This window comes from Nicotiana tabacum, chromosome 19, assembly GCF_000715075.1.
Source record: "Nicotiana tabacum cultivar K326 chromosome 19, ASM71507v2, whole genome shotgun sequence".
NCBI lineage: Eukaryota > Viridiplantae > Streptophyta > Magnoliopsida > Solanales > Solanaceae > Nicotiana > Nicotiana tabacum.
In genome coordinates this window covers 123757036-123776662 of record NC_134098.1, presented here as the reverse complement: position 1 = coordinate 123776662, position 19627 = coordinate 123757036, and the positions used below count along the sequence as shown (strand labels likewise).

Sequence of the window (19627 nt, the reverse complement as noted above, 5' to 3'; positions counted from 1 at the left end):
GCTCAACTTAGCTCTTTTTTTTTTTTGAATCGCATCGCGCCCTTCATAGTAGAGACTCATAGAAACATTGTCCCCCAATTGTAAATACTAAGTCTCTTCTTCTCTTATCCGCATAAGATTTTTGTCTGCTTTGAACTGTGAGCAATCTCTGTCGATCAATTGGGCCTTGTCAATAGCTTCTTGTACTAAGTCGGGTCCCAATAATTTAGTCTCACCAGCATCAAACCCTTCGATAGGAGAACGACATCTTCTACCATATAATGCTTCGTACGGTGCCATTTGAATACTGGACTGGAAACTATTATTGTAAGAAAATTCAGCTAAAGGTAGATAAGTATCCCAACTACCTTTAAACTCAAGAATGCAAGCTCTCAACATATCCTCCAAGATCTGTATAGAACATTCGGACTTTGTGTTTGCGTGCGATAAAATCTAGTACTAAGATCTACTCCAGTACCCAACATTTCTTGAAAAGGTTTTTAAATCGTGAAGTGAATGTGATCCTCTATTAGAGATGATGAACCACAGAGCTCTATTGAGTCAGATAATTTTCTGTTCATGTATATCCGTGCATATTTTACCTCACTATAAGAGGTTTTGAATAGCAAGAAATGTGCCTACTTTGTAAGCCAATTTATAACTTTTCCACATATAATCATAACTCTAATGGTTTGAGTAATTTAGTCATATAATGTATTGTAATTCTATTGTATTTTCACTTCAGAATCTTGAGTTGTTGTATTGGGCCTGTGAGTCGCAAGTGCTTGCCTTAACATGCTGACATGTCAAATAGTTAGAAACAAAGTTAACGAATTTTCTTTTTTCCTTCTATCTTTTCCAACCAAATATTTTTTTTATAGTCATGGTGCATCTTATAGACCTAAGATATACAGTGTATCTAGAGTTGTGAGCTTCATCACGGATAGTCTGTCTCAACCCATATATATTTGCTACACATAATTAATTATCTAGTCGGAGAATACCCTCACTATTAACAGTCATATCCTTGCTTTTACCAACTAGAAGCTAATCTTGATAGTTAAACAATCGCTCATCCTCGTATTGGCTAGCCTTCATACACTCTACATCATGCTTGACCAATAGCCAATAATGTCTTTGAATTTTATTTTTTTCACATTGAATCTAATACATATACCCTCTAGTCTATGCATATCTTTGTCCAGAAATATCTTTACAAGAGCTATATGTGCCAAATCACCCATATTTATTTTTTTGCATAAGCTATAATATTTATCTTTCCCGAACAATACAAAACAGTATAATTATAAAACCACTAGTTCCCTCCATCAGCATTGCTAAATATTTATATCTCTATTGGTTTTAAATATACTTCAGGATTTTGTTCTGGGTATAATTCTTATAGGTTTCTTCGTATAAATAGTGTCTCTAAATCTTAAAAGGAAATACCACTATGACTATCTCCAAATCATGAGTGGCATAATACAACTTGAGCTTCTTCAATTTTCTTGAAGCATAGGCTAACATTGGTGTGATTGTCAAATATGCTTTGGGTTTCTGGAATCTCGTTGTACATTCCTCCATCCACTAAAATTTAGCGATTTTCTATGTTAAATTGATGAGTGGTGGTGCTATTCTAGATAAATCCTACACAAATGCCTATAGTAATCTGTCAAGCCAAAAGTAATCTCTGTAGGAGAAATGGGTCTCGACCATTTATGAACTGCTTCTATCTTCTCTGAAGCTACCATCTTTTCATTCTTAGATACAATGTGTCCTATGAATACCACTGAGTCTAGCTAATTGAAGAACTTGATAAAAAGTTTATTTTCCTACAGCGTCTTTAACATATTTTTCAAGTAATTCTCGTGCTCTTCCTGGGTACGAGAATATACCAGAATATAGTAAGTAAAAACTATGATATTGTTTTTCAAAAAATAACTTTGAACACCATATTTATTATATACATCAATGCAATTGGAGCATTGGCCAATCTAAAGGACATCATAAGTAACTCATAATGTTTGTACCGAGTACTAGAGGCAAACATCGAAATATCTTCCTTTCTTATCCCAAGCTGATGATAACCAGACTAAAGATCGATGGCTCCTTGTAACTGATCGAATAAGTTATCTATACAAGACAAGGTATTGTGTATTGTTATCTTATTTAATTATCTGTAGTTGGTGCATATTCTTAAAGACTTATCCCTTTTTATTTTCAAATAATATTAGTGTACCCCATGGCGCAACACTCCATATGATAAAACATGTATCCAATAAATCTCGCAATTGTTCATTAGCTCTCTCAATTTCATTGGTGCCATATGATATAGTTTACGTGTCAGGTGTCAAATCAATACCAAAGTCTATTTCTCTTATTCGAGGTAGTCCTGAAAAATCTATCACTATGATAATTTTATTTTTCAACCTAAGTTTCACATCTCTTGGATCTCTTTACGAAAGTTACGAAACCCTAACCACTCTTATTCAATAATTGTAGAGCCTTCTTAAATGATATAACCTCGACTATCACTAGGATATGATTCTCTCTTCTTCTTCTTCTTCTTCTTCTTCTTCTTCTTCTTCTTCTTCTTCTTCTTTTTTTTTTTTTTTTACAATTAGGTTTGCTAGATATATTAATCTTACTACCTTCTCATGATAATAAAAAGTAATGTAATAAGATAATAACCAGTCACACATATAAGCATATCAAATTAACAAGGTCAAGTACAATTTGGCTAGATAGGGTATCCTCTCTCTCGACTTAAATCTAATAAGCTTAATACAAAGTTTCAACTGTACAAGATTCTTCCATAAAAGTAGCAACTATTAAAGGATACCATAATATCTTAAGATGTTATTTATGTAACTCTTCGTCGTATAAGAAAAATAAATTCATATTGCGAGATTTCCTAGTCTCCACCTTCTTAAATGAATTTTTAGTTGCATGCCAATCACATCCAGTTCTTAATTATTTTTTTTCTAGCAAGTTAAACTTTCACATAATAAGTCAGAGTCTTCGTATGTGAGAGTATTCTTTGTTTAAACGGTTAACCAACCATTAGACAAGCCTATAATCCTAAGGCATCACGTACCTAGCCAGTTGATAAAGTCTGGTATCACATGTCAGTACATCCATCGTCTGAATTAATTTCTTAAGTACCTATTAGGTTTGGGCTTTCGACTATCGAGAAGGAAACGATTCATAAAAAGTTTACTGAACTTATTTCTAAGTCAGTTGTGTCACTCCTAACCGCGCCCCTAATAATATGGTTCTATTCCATATATTCGTCATATACTCCAGGCGATAAGTTGCTAGCTCCACAGGCTTCTCGCGGGAATATTTTAGAGCTCATAATGCTTTAAGTGTTTTTCCAAAACCTTTAAGGATGATTAAAGTGTCAGAAAAAGTAAACTTTGTGGTTTCAATTTTTAGTAACTATATTAAGAATACATCTCTGCTCCAGACGATCTTAGTATTGAATGCCTAAAGCTTTTATATCCCTAATCTATTACCCGTTTTTTTGTCTTGTCTACCAATTATATCTATGAAGCTCTTAATCATTCTCTACATGGAGGTAAGAACCTCAATGATACTAATATCCTAGCCATAGTTGTGGTCTAGTACTTAATTCAAGAGTAGATATTATTACATATTTTAGCAGTATGAAAGCCCCTCATTATGGCACAATAATCTTTTCATTGGCCTTGCTTACTTTTCTATTGCTTTCCTTTGCTGGGAGACAGTTGTTATCCAATGGCAGCAATTTAATGTCCTTAAACCTCTAGCCAAACTCTATTATTGAATGACTGGTCCGCGCCATACAGAAACAAGATAAAAGGTGATGTTCAGTTATTTGACCCTACTCGCCACACACGTACAGAGGAACAAGAAAGAAGACAAGACACATCTTTGACCCTACTCGCCACACACGTACAGAGGAACAAGAAAGAAGACAAGACACATCCTATCACATCCTCGCAGAATTACGATTATGTGAATGGCCGGCTACATAACCATAATTGAGATTCTACTACTAACGTGGACTCCATTAATCATAGGAATAACCTAGGGCTCTGATACCAACTTTGTCACGATCCAATTTAGGATCATGACTGGCGCTTAGGAGCAAGTGCTCCCAAGTAAGCCTCATCGGTATTTATAAAAAATCGGACATAATTTTCCCTGTCTTAGGACTATCCAAAAATAAACATGTCTTAGAAATCAACAACACAACCAACCTATATCGACCAAACAAGTTATAATCCTCATTCGCGAAGTATTTCCAACATTATAATACTAACTTCATCTCCAAGTATACGATAGGAAAGTCTAATACGAGTCACAAGTCTATATCAATAAAAGAATATTTATGACACTCATAAAAATGACTATGGAGCGACTATAAGAGTTTTAAGAAAGAGACTATAACATATAAATAACAATCTTTGCCCACGCGAATAAATACGGGGCTCACCAGAAATTGTCAACTCGTGTACTCTAACTAACGAAATTCTCTCATGCATCTACTGATGTCTCTGTAAAAATAATAGCGGGGAGTGAGTCACTAGTTCAGTGAGTAATAATACTTAACCACAACTATTTTTAATTGGGGACAAATCAGAAAATATGCTAGTATATCAAATAGAAAATATCATAAGAATGCCTTTTCTAAAACGGTAAATGTAATCCGTCTTTTCATGTGCTTCCTATAACAGAAATCAATTTAACAAATCGGTAATAAACTCAGTAAACACTTTCTCATAGAAAATCTTTATATTTGGTAGGATTCCAAGAAAGGATCATGTAATCTGTATCACTGTGTGGACCCCTTCGTAAAAGGAGTCAAATATAACTGTAGGTCCCTACTCGAGGAAAAACTATAACTGTATGCTAGTTCTACCTTTTCACTAGCGAGAGCTATAACTGTACTCGGTAATCGATAAATACAAGGTGCACCAGGTCTAACGAACCCGCCATTAGCTACGGGATCCTTCAAAGTCTCCTCCCATTTATACGTTTCTTTGAAAACAGTAAATATCCACGTGGAAGCATTTTCAAAATAGTACAGAGCATTTCAATTCTTATCAAATCATGTAATCCAAATTCCGGTAACGGTAATCATATATCAAGTGACAGTAAAACATATCTAGTAATAGTGAGAACCTTTTTAAATAACTATAAACATCTCAAGTAAACCATTCAGTACCATATCAAGTAAAAGACTTGTCCCACATATAAATTCAAAACAGTTAGTAACATGTTCATATTAAAATCATATATAAATCATGTTAGTTGTAGAAACCCAAATTATAGTAAGGTTACTATTCACCTCTTGATGTCAATTAAAGAAAGCTTAACTTCCAGTCAAATCCAAATTGCTCAGCTCGTATACGAATCTATAAATCATTTTAAAGTTTAATGTCACCACCCACTAATCCTATAATTCATAAAGTTAAGTAGTAGCAGATTACTACTATGATAACCCACGTCTTGGTTTCACCTAAATTATCAGTTATTAGACTACGTATGGCTCTAATAAAATATTTCTCTGCAAATTCCTCTTTCCTGAATCATATATCCTTTATGAACTAGATTAGTTCTCCACAGAAACCCATATTTAATATTGTCCATTGCAATACAGTTAAAAATTCAATCCTTGTATCATAACTTAATTTATCCTAACAAAGATAATATATAATGAGACTAGTTTAAGTACAAATACATCACTACCCTTCTTTTTCCAAGTGAATTTATCCTATAGTAGCATTGAGCCAACTTCCAATTGCCTAGTTTGCCCAGTATAATTGTTATTGCTATTAAATTTCTTATACCTTGTGAAACCCTTCAAATATATAAAGTATATAAAAAGAATTACCAAAAGAAAAGAATCCAGATGAGAAATTCGAGTATTACACATAAGAACCAGTACGTATTTAAAATTTTCCAAGGTTTGGTTCCAGCCTCTTTTTTCTTCTTCTTCTTCTTCTTCTTCTCCTTTGTTTCCTCCTCTATGGTTTTTTTCTTTCTTTCTTAAGGCTTAGCTTCTATTTTCTTTAGCAGCCGCTTTGCTGCGTCCCCTTTTTCCCCCTTTTTTTTTCCTTTTTCCTTTTTCTTTTTCTAGTGGGCTTATCCCATTTTCCTATTATCCTCTCTTTTTTTAAAACTTTAGTTAAAGACTTATATGCCCTTATTAATATATAGGGTATTACAATCTCAAAGGAATCTATAGAATGCTCGGGTAAAAATGAATACCATGTTAGAGCTCCCCTCGTGAGAGTTTCTCCAAATTTCTTTAACAACACAAATTCAATTTTGTGAGGAGCTAAATCATTTCCTTTTACCGGCGTTGTGTAGGTGGTAATATGCTCTTGTGGGTCTGAGTCCCATCATACTTTGGCATTTCAGGCATTTTGAACCTTTATGGGATTAGTTCTGGTGCCGCACTCAGCTTGTACGACAATTGAGTATACTTCTCCGAGTCCAGGCCTTTCAATACTGGTGGCGCGCCCGGAATCTAGTCCATGCGGGCATTTACTTTCCTCATAAACCGTAAAAGTTCATTCTTGAACTGGTCGTTCTCGTTATTGAGACTAGGTCTGTTCCCCCCAGCCCCGCCGGAGCCAACTTCAACCCCAGGAGTGTTGTTGTCGACTCTCTGCGTTGTTTGGTTTGCAGGAACACCGGGAGGAATTGGATCTCGTCTGTTTGCATTATTTGAAGTCCCCAATAGCGCCTGCTTTAGCTCCGTCATAACATTATCCTACCGCGTGAGGTGGCTTAGAATGATCGCATGTTGCTCCTGCAGGACCCTCACCGCATCCACGACATGCTGCTCATCAACATCTTCGGGAGTTGTCTACCGAACCTGTCGAGGGTTCTGCCTGTCATGCACCAGCGTGGCGTCATTTCCCTCATTGCGGATGTCACTGATTGAATCTTCGAAATGAGGCCGATCCCCTCGAATTTCAGGGTTGTACGTGTTGTTAACAGTGTTATCTGCCATTTTTGTGATTTGTTCTAAAACAAAATAATCAAATCACTTTAGTAAAAAGGCAAGGATCAATTTAATTGCACGGTTGTCTAGACCCCACGGTGGGCGCCAAACTGTTTACCCGTAAAACGATACAGTTGAATTTATACGTAATTTCTAGACAAGTGAACTAATTTGATCCTAAAATAATGTAATAATTGAAGAAATGTACAATACTTAGCTTTGAAATGTAGATGAAACAGTAGAGATGACAGTTCCGGGAACAAGGTTTTCGGGCACAACAATGATGAGATCAAAAAGCGAAAAAGTAAGATTGTATTAAGCTTTGTATAGAATGTGGTGTAAGTTTTGCCAGAAAATTTGTGTCCTTTACAATGATAACTAGGCTCACTATTTATAGTTGTGTCTAGGGAAGGAGGTCCTAAGATCGTGCCCTCCTTTAATGTCAATTATGAGGGTCATTGATGAAGATGTAACGGTGAATATAAATGTCAAATTCTCTATAATGGGCCGTCGCTCTTAATGCTGTAGAATATTCCTTATTAAATGCTACCGGGCGCAGAGCATTTAATACACCTTTATGAACGTTAACCCTTCCGGTGACCAGGGGCGAAGCTATGTTCGCCCAAGGGTGGTCAACTGACCACCCTTCGACGAAAAATTATATTATGTATAAAGTAAAATATTACTTGTTATTGATTAAAAATAGACTTTGAACACCCTTGCATAGCCCACTGGCAAAGGATGTTCAAAATTTGAACACCCTTATTGAATTTCCTAGCTTCGCCATTGCTGATGACAAGCGGAATGGCTGCGTTCGATCTTCGGCAATTCCCGTCTTGGATTCCACGTGTCTTTTCTTTAGATGATCACGTGTCATATCATATTTCACCCTATACACAAATATTTAATAGGTTTTTTCATTTCAGTTGGGATGCAATCAACCATGCAAGCGAGCAACATAGCAAAGTTCACACGTTCGATTCATTCAATTTTTGTACTTTATAAATTCCAGTCCTATGTTTTTTTCATTCCTCACATTCATATGTATTTCATTTCAAATAAAAATACATATGAATTTTATAATTATTGAAAAAAAAATTAATATTAAATGTATACAAGGGCCTGTTGTCAAGGCGGGCTGGTTCTTTGTGGCAGGAGAACCAAAATGCTTCCGCAAGGCCTGACGCTAATTCGCTACAAGATGACGATAAAAACGACATAGTATTACAATATACTATATTAAATTGGGAAATCTCGCTGTAATAAATCTCCTCGGAACAAGTGGGGCCCGCTTCAGAGATCAGTCAATGCCGCCAGGAACTTGGGGCATACGCTTTGACTTTCACCGGCTGCTCCCTGTCCAGGTTATAAGACTTCCATCAAGGAGCTCTCTTAGCTTCATTTTCTTGTTCTTTTTACTATTATTATTATGTTCAACCCAATTTCTTTTTCTATTCTATAAAATCTAATCAGCCGCTCACTCGGTCAGTCCTAGACTACTAGTTACAACATTAATTTCTTGTATCTTATTCCTTCGTTCATTTTTATTTGTATGTTATAGGAGTATTAAATATATATTTTTACTTTTACTTGTCTACTATATTAAATTAAAAAAAAGATAATTTTCTTTTTTTTATTTATCATTATCATTAATTACTCATTCCCCAAGATTTTTGAAAATACTATTATTGTAAAATTATAAAATATATACTTCATTTATTTATTTTTCTTAAAGGGAGTACAAAATTAAAAGTGGAGAACTAAAAGTAAACGGAGGGAGTACTTCTTACTCTCTCTAGTCCACTTAATTTATTTTTTTGGACATTTTCACGCATATTAAAGAATTCACCTTTTAGCATTATTAACAATGAAATTGACCATATTAATCTTAATTTGTTCATTGGAAATATAACAAATACTCATATGTTCTTTACTCCAAGGACAATTTTGAAAAAAAAGAAGTTAATCCCTTCTTGATATTTGAAAATATCAAATATTGTGGACCACAAAAAAAAAACCAATTAAAGGGGATCGGAAGAAGTAATTTTTTCCCTTATGAAAGTTTATGAAAAACAATTACTTAAATCAATAGTAGTATAAGAAGAAACATTGACCGGACAATGACATAATTAATATCGGATTCTAATTATTGAATTAAATGTAAAGAAAAAATTCACATTTTGCTAAAACAAAGATCAAATGAAATGATTAAAAAAAGAAGGTATCTAACTTGTTCTCTAAGATAATTTATAAAAAGGAAAAATGGGAGAGTCAATATTCGAGAATAGTCGCAAATGAAAATAGTACAGTAGGAATTTTAGTCAAAAGTCTCGACAAGGAAAGTGATTTTTGCCATGTGTAGATACAAGAGTGGAGGAAGTCATCACAGTATGGATACTTCACCCTTGGTCGGATAATGTCAAATTGTTCCCTCCTAAGTAACCCCCACCACTCTTTCAAAAGAATGCAATATTATTATGCTCCACAAAAGATACAAGAAACAAAGTTGAAAAGAAACCAATTACGTAGTATATAAAATATACTAATCATTGAGACTAAACTAATCAGGAAACCGGTTACTGGCTAGGCTAACTTACCTTAGCCAATCAAGATTTACACGAGTGGTTGTGTTCATCAGCAACAGCTGCTTCCTGGAACTTGCAGTTTCGTGATTGAATATTCGAACCCTTCTTCCCTCCTTTCTAGTTCCCATTATACAGTATATATTTAAAGAGCCACTCCATTTCTTTTCTTCCAAGCTCAATACTTGGATCTTCTTCTAATTCATCAGCATCGCTAAAGATTTTTATCTATATATCTCCTTTTGGAGCTAGGTAGCTAGCTCAGTTCCTTGCACTAGCATTTGAATATTCCTATTTTCTGCTTCATTGTTTTTGGTACAAAATTCTCGGATTGCTTTTTGTTCTTTCTTCAATCAAACATCTGAGAATTCAGTAGCTTAAAGCAATTTCCATGGAAGCCATATTCCAAGAACAACTTTTTCCTGGTGCAGATGCTTTCATTTTTAGGCACCCTTCTTCAAGAGAAGATGTTGTTGTACAAAATGGTAGTACAATATTCAATCGTCCTAGTTTTGAAGATTACCCTTATGTCCTTTCAAATGTCCGAGAAGGAGATTCTTCTCCTAAAGAGGAAGGGGAAGGAGAAAGGGACTATTCTGATGCAATGTACAAATACATAAGCCAGATGCTAATGGAAGAGGAAGATTTGGAGTATAAGCCCTGTATGTTCCGTGACTGTATGGCTCTCCAAGCTGCTGAGAAATACTTCTCTGATGTCCTTCACGGATCCGAAAACATTACTATTTCCCCCCAGTTTTCCGCCATTATTCCACAGGATAAGGTTTCCTCCTCTTGTCCTGATCTCAGCAACACTTCATCTTATTCTATTGAGTCTCCTCAATCGGGTCTGAATTTTGAATCCCCTGTTTCAGTGAAGAGTTTGCCTGATGTCTCTAATGGACTAAATCATGGCTCTAGTGGTTTGAGGGAAAAGAAAAATCACCATCGACAAGATGATGACCACCAGAGGAGTAACAAACAGTTGGCCACATTTGCTGCTGATGAATCTGAACCATTGGAAATGTATGACAATGTGTTGTTGCTTTGTCCAAATAATCCATGTGGTCCGCCTAATGAAGTTAAAAAACCAACCAAAGTTGGAAGGTCGAGATCAGGTGGTAAGAAGCATAGCAGCAGCAAGAAGGAAATTGTGGATTTGAGAGGTCTGTTGACTCAATGTGCACAGGCAATGTCAAGCTATGATACCCGAACAGCTAATGAGTTGCTATTGCGGATAAGACAACACTCTTCATCCCACGGGGATGAGACAGAGAGGTTGGCTCATTATCTTGCCAATGCCCTTGAAGCACGCCTGTCCGGCACAGGAACAGCGTCGTATACAGTGTTTGCGTCCAGCAGGATATCAGCTGCTCACATTTTGAAAGCTTACAAGGCGTTTATCACGGCATGCCCATTCAAGTTGATATCAAACATTTTTGCAAATAAGTATATCAAGAAGTTGATTACTGGAGGAGCACCAAGGACGATACATATAATTGATTTTGGGATTTTATATGGTTTCCAGTGGCCTTGTCTCATACAAAGTCTATCGGCCTTGAGGCATGGGGAACCTATAAAGCTCCGCATTACTGGAGTCGAACTTCCCCAGCCTGGTTTCCGGCCAGCAGAGAGGGTTGAGGATACAGGGCGTCGCCTAAAGAAGTACTGTGACAGATTTAATGTTCCTTTCGAATTTATTGCCATAGCGAAGAAGTGGGAAAGCATCACGCTTGAAGAGCTTCAGATTGACAGGAATGACGTTCTGGTGGTTAACAGTTTGTATAGACTAGGGAACATACCTGATGAGACAGTAGTACCAACCAGTCCAAGGGATGTTGTCTTAGATTTGATCAGGAGGATCCGTCCTGATATGTTCATCCACGGAGTGGTGAACGGGACTTACAACACTCCATTCTTTCTGACACGGTTCAGGGAGGCGCTTTTTCACTTCTCTACTTTGTTTGATATGTTTGAGGCTACCCTGCCCCGTGAGGATGAGGACAGAAAGCTTTTCGAGGAAGAGGTTTTTGCAAGAGATGCTATGAACGTGATTGCTTGTGAAGGAACAGAGAGGGTCGAGAGACCTGAAACGTACAAGCAGTGGCAACTTAGATGCGCGAGAGCTGGATTTAGACAGCTGCCACTTGACCAGGAGATTGTCAACTTTGTCAGCAACAAAGTGAGGCGGGAGTACCACAAGGACTTCTCAGTGGATGAAGATAGCCAGTGGATGCTGCAAGGATGGAAAGGACGTGTAGTTTACGCTCTCTCTTGTTGGAAGCCTGCTCAGCAATCGTAAAATTATGTAGTAGTAACTTATTAGGCTATTTCTTTGCTTCTCCTATATATTTCACCTAAGGTTGAGCTATTGTCAACTTTAGGTCATGGCTGCTTGATTGAATTTTCTTTTTTGTTTGTAGCAGCATTGTAGAATCTGTTTATTTGGTTTCAATGCCACTGAATTATTTAGAAGCTCTGCCATTATCCACTCGATCATCGTGTTTGTGGTATCAGTCCCATTAATAATAATGCACGTTATAAAAACACAAGCTGAAGTTAAGAGGAAGGAACTCATACCAGTGACAAGACCTTGATCATGTTGATTCTACTCGCTGGAGGATACTTTCTTCAAAGCTTGTCCGACGATGGATAGCTTAATCGTAATCAGTCTAGCTCCAGTTTCACAACTCAAAAGAGATAAAAAAAAAAGAGAGAGGTGACACTAATTCTTTTTGCCTGGATCACTTAGAATCTGTTTTTCCTTAAGTACTTTGTTGTAATATATAGGACTAGAAACATATAATCAAGAATAAGTTTTTTCTTCTAATACCTGAATTCTTCTGAGAGACAACATGATGGAAAGGACATACCAGGATTACCCAATTAAGGAGAAAAGAAGTTAAATTCTAATCATTGCTAGTAATAAAATGTGCAGAAAAAGATGAACTTACCAACACTATGGCTTTCACTCCCATCAATTCCACTGATATCCCCTGCTTCTTTAGGTCTAAAAGGATCTGCAGAAAATCCTTTCTCCGATTCTACTGGACTGCAACCTCTATTCTGTTCGGAAACATCTTCTTACTTTCACTTGCGATAGCATCTAAAATATTGTCAACTGACAGCATAAGACCCTTCATCTCTTTCTGTATTCCTTTTAAATCAAACCTGGCAAGCACAGCTGCACAGGGAAGAAATCAGTTATGTTATCCTTTCCTAGCAGTCGAGGGATTTTTATCACCACTTCCCTGAAGTCATCTCCAACTTCACAATGCTTCTCCGTCTCCCTGTAATAAGTGCTGCCAAAGATCAAGCCTGAAGGTTTCTGTTAGCATTTTCCTCGCAAACAGTTCATGCAAATCACGCTAGTAAGAGCCAATTGGAAGAAAATGCAATGTCTAGTCCTTCATTTGAGGATATGATGAATCCTGAAAGGGGAGGGTCACGGTTTGCAAAATCATAGTTTGCATCGCGAACTACCTCTTTGGCTAAGGCTGGTGAGTTCAACACACTACAGAGTTTGCTACCAAGCTACAGCTTGTAGATTGGACCAAACTTATGAGACAATTAATGAAAATGGTAAGTATCCCAAAACTGGAAATGCACAAGGCTCCCGTTTGCAACCTGGAATGATAAACCATGTGCCAAATAACAATGAGGTGGATCCAAGATTTGAAAGAGGCTGATGCACCATAAACATTGTCTTTAGCGTAAGCTTTGTCCTAGCCTTTGAGTTTGAGTAGGGTATGTAACCGTTGAACAATTTTGAGTTAATACAGTTCGTATTTAAGTTGGTTTTTGATTGATTCAGTTTGATTTCTTTGGTTTTTTTTTGTGCGTACATACAATATTCATCCAACTGAAATGAGTTCGGTTTGACTTTTTTTTCTATTCCACTTTTACATTAGGACAAGGCGCATCCTACATTCACGACCAATATTTCAGGGGAATCATTTTATTAATACAAAACACAAAAATATTTTTAATAGGGAATCACTCACATTTATAAACAACATTAGAAAAAATATCATTGTAATAGTGAATCCCATCCTTTATACCAACAACACAAGTAAAAATAATGTTTTCAATGGGGAACATACTCCTTATAAACTAATTTTAATCATAATTATATGCCCTTGTTTTGTGATCCCTTTTGTGGGATATTTTCTTCCTATATATAAAAAGACCACTTATCAATTTGTCTAAAAGTGGAGGCAAATTGCACAAACTATTTCTTGAACACATACCCCTTAATTTGTCACTGCAGAATTTTTATTTTGTATAAAAATAAAAAACTTGTTTTTGTCCCCAAGTTAAATGAATGTTTCCATGTAACCTAAAACAGCTGGAAATTCTATGACTAAATATTTTTTGAAGTTCGCAGCCAAAAATGAAGGCGTAACTGAAAAAAGATGCATGATATATAGAAAGAAAACAAAAAGAAAGAAAAAAGAAAAAAAATCAAAATGAAAAGAAAAAGGGGGAGTTGTGTGTAGGGTTAAAAATTTGAAGATTTCGCTGGAGTGGCGGGTATAGAATCCCCTGTCAACAACTCCTATATATAATGTACCTACGTACGTAAGTTCACCGCCGAAGTTAGCGAAAGTTTGACAGCTTCAGAGCATTTGTTGCAAGTATTAGTATGAAGCGACTATGCAAATTGACTGAAAAAGGTGTAGTCGAAAAAGGTGTGGTCGAAGACATCATAATCAATCAACATATTGCATTGTTTGCCTTCAAAATCTCTGGCAAGGTTTAAGTGTGTATCTAAGCATTGGCGAAAGTTTATTGCTGATTCATCTCTGTCTTATAGTTGCCGTTCTCGAAGATGGAGGCCTCAACCAAATCTAATTGGTTTCTTTTATCAGACTCGGGATACCTATGAACGTTCGAAAATTCGTTTCTTCTTCTTGTCCGAGGAAGAAGAATCATCACTAGTGATTGATGGTAGTTTGGATGAGTCAGTCAATTTTCTTAGCAAGAAGAGAGTGTGTATTGTCGCATCATCCAATGATTTTCTTCTTTGCAATGACCTTACAAGGGTTTATTATGTTTATAATCCTGCCACGAGGCAGCGTTTGGCTCTCCCTAAACCTCGAATGAAGACGAATGATCCAACTGTTGGATTTATTTGTAAGGTAGATGACTCTGATAAAGATGTCATCTCCTTTACTGTAGTTCGCCATTGGGATTTTCTGTCCTCTGTAACGGTTGAATGTTTCTCTTCTGAGACTAATGTGTGGACTGTCAATAACCTAAATGTTGATGCAAGACCTCTTAGACAATGGAATTATAAGACTATGAAATCCCCATCAGCTGGTGTCATCGATGGAGTATTCTGTTGGCTTGATTACGGACAACAGATCACTGCTTATGATAGAGTCCACAAGCGTTTCTGGGGTTTGGAATTGCCTCGAGATGAAGATATGGTGTTCGGAGACCATTGTTTTCTTGGATTTTCAGGTGGGGCTTTCTATTATGCATTGAATGTTGGGACAACCATAACTGTATGGCGCCTTGAGAGCAATATTCGTAGTCGAGATCTGCAGAACATGGAGATTCATCCTGCTATTCCCCACGTCTTTTATTTGATTGTAAGAGGTAAGGTTATTTCTTTGACTTGGAGACGAATATTGCAGAACTTGTGTATGATTTTGGAGAATATTGTTGGAGAAGAATACTACAAATTATTTGCTTATGAGTGGCATCAATGGCCACGCCTTCTGTACTGGTGTTGGCTACTCCTATTACATATTTGTACTTCTTCTAATAACATTTGATGAGTGTCTTATTTACTTGGAACTTAGAAATAGATAATTTTTTATGGACATTCCTTCTTTTTAATTCGGCTTAATCCTTTATTTGATCCTTGAGTATACTCTATCTTGAGAATTCTTCCAAAATTTCAAAAAAGAAGACAGAGAAGAAGAGTCTGGACTTCTTTAAGATCTTCTGTCTAATATTCTTAAAGTAAAAACGTCATTGTTGAATGTGAAATGTTAAATCTGCTTGTACCTTTTACCAGCAATATGGCCTTCACTCTAATAACCCGCAGTGTGAGTGTTGGTGGGGCTAAACTATTGATGCAGTTTGTTATGCCATTTTAGAGATTTTCTGTTGACTGGTGTATCTTGCATGTAACTATTTATCCTTGAAGTGCAGATCTTCTGTGCCATTTCATTATTTGATTTTCAATTGTTTAAATTTTTATATAGGAATATCTGTCTCCACGCATGGTTCTGGGCTAGTCCAAAGAATTAGTTAACTCTTGACCTTAATCGTCAGATAATTTTGAAGCATAAAATCCAGAAGAAATTTATTCTTCTAGTGTAACTGCAAATCTCGGCGCTGAATTCAGTATAATGGAATTATCAGGACGCCAAATTAAGGAGAAGAGAACTTAAAATCTAAGGATTGCTGTTAAAATGCATTAGTGCAGCAAAAGATGAATTACCAGCAAAATGGCCTTCACTCTTATCAAGTCCACTGATATCCTTAACTCTAAAAGGATCTGCACAAAATCCTTCACTAGCAGTCTGAGGCATTTTTATCCCCAATTCCCTGAAAGCTTCAACTTCACCATGCTTATGCTTCTCCCTACAAGAATTGATACCGAAGATCATGCTATGACCGTGTTTATTTCAATTAGAAAAGCAGATCCACCAAAAGTCAATGGGGTTGCCAATTTTGACATATATATATATATATATATATATATATATATATATATATATATATATATATATATATATATATATATATATATATATATATATATTATATAAGGGAGGAGCCTCAAAGTTGAAAGTTAATTTACCAATTTATCCATAAAAAACTAAGTGTCAATACTGTCCTTCAACCACACATTACTTCAAAAATATTTTTGTACAAATACGTTAATAGACATTCAATAAAATTGAAAGACCATTTACCTTCACTTAAATACTGCCCCTTATCTTTCAATATTTGTTGCAATTGTGTAATTTATGTCAACTAAATGAGGAATTCGAGAAGTTAGTAATTTAAAAGGTTATTAGAATGATAATGTTGAATTAAAGAGCCTGCTATTACAATTTTATCATTTATGTTGGTTCATATAAGCAACATCAATTATATGTTATTTATGTTGGTTAGTTGAATGAGAAGAAGTTATGGAGAGTGTAAACATAATTTTACCAAACATATAAAGTGACCAAGAAGCTGCAAACTTTTGGTTTCCTAGAAAGATGAGAAATTAGATACAAATAATTTTACATTAATTTGTGTGGTGTCCAATTTATCGCGTGCACAGATTATAGAAGGACCTGATTCTTCTATGTGTTCTTTATACTACTGTTGCGGAATAATAAATGCAGAAATTAAAGAACACAAGGATTTTACGTGAAAAACGTCTAGCTCAAAAGGTGAAAAAACTACGACCTACTTCCCAGTAGGATTTTTCCAAACTCTTCACTAAATCACTGAGCCAAAAACTGCATTTACAAAATACTTTTGTAAACCTAGGATTAACTTTAATCCCGTTGTGGCACACAGCCTCTAACTGTTGCGGCAACTTCAAGTTAACTCTAACTTGAATACTCTGAGTACCTATTACAATTGCCTCTAGATAAAGCTGAAAGGTACACTATGAAAATACCTACTACAATTGAACTAGAATAAAAGACAGACACTTGGAACTGGTTCTTCTATCTAGTTCATGTAGCTTCAGGTTCGTACACTTGAATCACACACGAACTGCTTGCAAAATGCCTTGCTATTTTGCTCTCAATTCACGTTTAGCTTCTGCTTTTGTGCATTACATGTAGAGTGAGAACATTCTGCAATATATAGAGTTAGTAGATGAAGAAATAACTAGAGTTTTAATGCTACTCTTCCTTGGTGGAAGAGTTCTAGTTGATCTCAACCTCTAACTCCTCCCTTATCTTGGATAGTGTTCTCTTTGATTAAGGAGTCCTTCTCCTTATCAATTATGCAACCCTTTTCGATCAGGAGATATTAATTAGACCAAGTTAAGCTTATCTCCTTCACGTCCATCCCACATGCTCGAATCTGCTCGTGTCTATGCACACAATGGATGGACCTGGTTCATGCCTGAGCTTCCTTTGTCAATCTTCAAAACTAACCTTCACTTAGGCCAACAAATTCCCCCTTTTTGATGATGATAAACTATGTGCTTTTCATAAGCTTAGGCTCTGTTTCAACTTAGCTTAACATCAACATAATGTTAGAAACATTTTTTTTTTATCACTTATCATCAATGACCAGGTTCATTAGGTTATAAACATCATTGTTCAAGCACAACCTGTACCTTTTTCCCCCTTTTGGCATCATCGAAAAGTTGCAAAAAAGAGTGTGATTCCCAGATTTTAAAACTTACTCATGGCCATTGGGGCTACTTTAAATGCATTCATGGATTAATCATCAATAATCAAGCTAAGAATTTAAACTATCAGAGAAATATAAACAGACAGTTAGACAAAAACCAGCAAATTTCATTGATAGTTGATATGATTCTTCCACAAAACACAAAAAGAAATAAAAATACTGAAAACATGAGCAACCAAGAAACATCCCAAACTGGGTCACTGAAAGGTCTACACTGGGCTAGGAGTTTAAGGCTTGGAAGAACTAGGGGCTTGGTTTTTGGCTTGGAGAAATTTCAGCATGTCTTGAAGATTTCCATCATTCTTCTCCTTTTTCCTTGCTAGTTCAGTTTTGAGAGCATCTCTCTCAAACTCTACCTCAGCCAACCATGTCTTCAGCCGTGCTATATCAGCCTCCTTTAGCCCACTCTCCTGCACCAAGGCTCTGACCTTGCTATTGACTGGTGCCTTTTTGGATGAATCGGGTTCATTTGGAGTGGCATGGACCTCATAATCACAAGCAATCAGAGTGTTAGCCCTAAAGTGATCTTTGCTTGTATCCATCTCTCACTTTTTCAGGGGTATCTTATAATGTGCAAGCACAGCTGTGAGAATGAAGCCATAGGGAATGGCATGAGCCTTGGAGCCATTGATAACCCTATCAAGAAGTTGGACTATAAATCCAGGCCAGTTAATTTGCCTTCCACTATCCAAGCATTCCATCAAAACCAAGTCCATGAAGTTGGCAATGTGCCTCCTTTCCTGCCTAGGCAGAACACACTTGTTGATGAATTCAAATAGCACCTTGTGGGGTGGCTTCATTTCACTCTTGTACACAACCTTGGGCTCACGTTCCTCCTCATTGTCACTGAATTTTCTGGTGATGGCAAGGGCAGTGGGAAAGTTTTCTAGACTTGGCCATTTCAATTTTGTGTAATCATTGTACCCCTCAGCAGGTACGCCTAGAATTTCACCCAGCTCCTTTTTATCAAAAGAAATTTGCACTCCTTTCACCAGGTTGGTAACCCTTCCATCCTTCACTTCAGCATTTGCCATGAACTCAACAATTTCACCCCTTGCCAACCTGCCATCCATATGAAGGACCATGTCTTTCCAGCCTTGCACTTCTAATTTCTCCAACAGCAGCACCATCACTTCCTTCTCCAAATCCCTGAGTCTACCATTCAGAATTGTTCTTTTGCCAAACTTGGCCAACTTATCCTTTTCACTGTCTGATTCATCGTCCTCTTCTCCACTCCATTCCTCTTCTTCAACAATTTTTACTTGTTTGGTTTTTACTGCAAACCTGGTCCTTTTTGCCAGAGTGGATGGTTCCGCGGACTTTGACATAAAAGTAGACTTCTTAGTGGAAGTCTTGGCTTTCTTGGGGTTGGGAGTCTGAACCTCCACTTCTGCAATCACATCTTCATCTTGATGAACCAGGTCCATCTCATCAACATCAACAGCCTTACCAGGCTCACCTACCTTCTTCTTCCCTTTGTCCACCCTTTTTCTTTTTGTTTTTTTGTAAGGCTCTTTGCAACACTGCCTCATTCTGCTTTAGTTGAATTCTTGTGGCTCTTCCTTGTGAGGGAGGACTTTCAATAGTGTCAGAAGGGGCAGCCTTCCTTTTCTTGTTAGCCCTAGCAGTGCCAGGGGTCTTAGCCTTGGAAGTTCTCTTATTCTTGGGGTTGTAGCTGTCT

General features: G+C 36.6%; 2 protein-coding genes across 2 annotated transcripts; both read left to right on the top strand.

Moving 5' to 3' along the window:
- The first annotated feature begins 9634 nt into the window (after window positions 1–9634).
- On the top strand, window positions 9635–12033 carry LOC107818913 (scarecrow-like protein 30). The gene has a single exon (XM_016644991.2). The coding sequence runs from the start codon at window positions 9953–9955 to the stop codon at window positions 11858–11860; it is 1908 nt and encodes a 635-aa protein (XP_016500477.2). The 5' UTR covers window positions 9635–9952; the 3' UTR covers window positions 11861–12033.
- Window positions 12034–12955: 922 nt separating this feature from the next.
- LOC142173707 (F-box protein At5g03970-like) lies at window positions 12956–15826 on the top strand. Its single transcript, XM_075239332.1, has 3 exons — window positions 12956–13008; window positions 14375–15162; window positions 15777–15826. The coding sequence occupies exons 1-3, from the start codon at window positions 12956–12958 to the stop codon at window positions 15824–15826; spliced, it is 891 nt and encodes a 296-aa protein (XP_075095433.1).
- Window positions 15827–19627: the final 3801 nt, after the last annotated feature.

Excerpts from the sequence above, each read along its gene's own strand:
- LOC107818913 (XM_016644991.2), top strand. The coding sequence starts at position 9,953 with ATGGAAGCCATATTCCAAGAACAACTTTTTCCTGGTGCAGATGCTTTC.
- LOC142173707 (XM_075239332.1), top strand. The coding sequence starts at position 12,956 with ATGTCTAGTCCTTCATTTGAGGATATGATGAATCCTGAAAGGGGAGGG. Across the intron at positions 13,009-14,374 it reads CCTGAAAGGGGAGGGTCACG|TTGCCGTTCTCGAAGATGGA; the intron begins GTTTGCAAAATC and ends TCTGTCTTATAG. Across the intron at positions 15,163-15,776 it reads CTTTTATTTGATTGTAAGAG|GAATATCTGTCTCCACGCAT; the intron begins GTAAGGTTATTT and ends ATTTTTATATAG.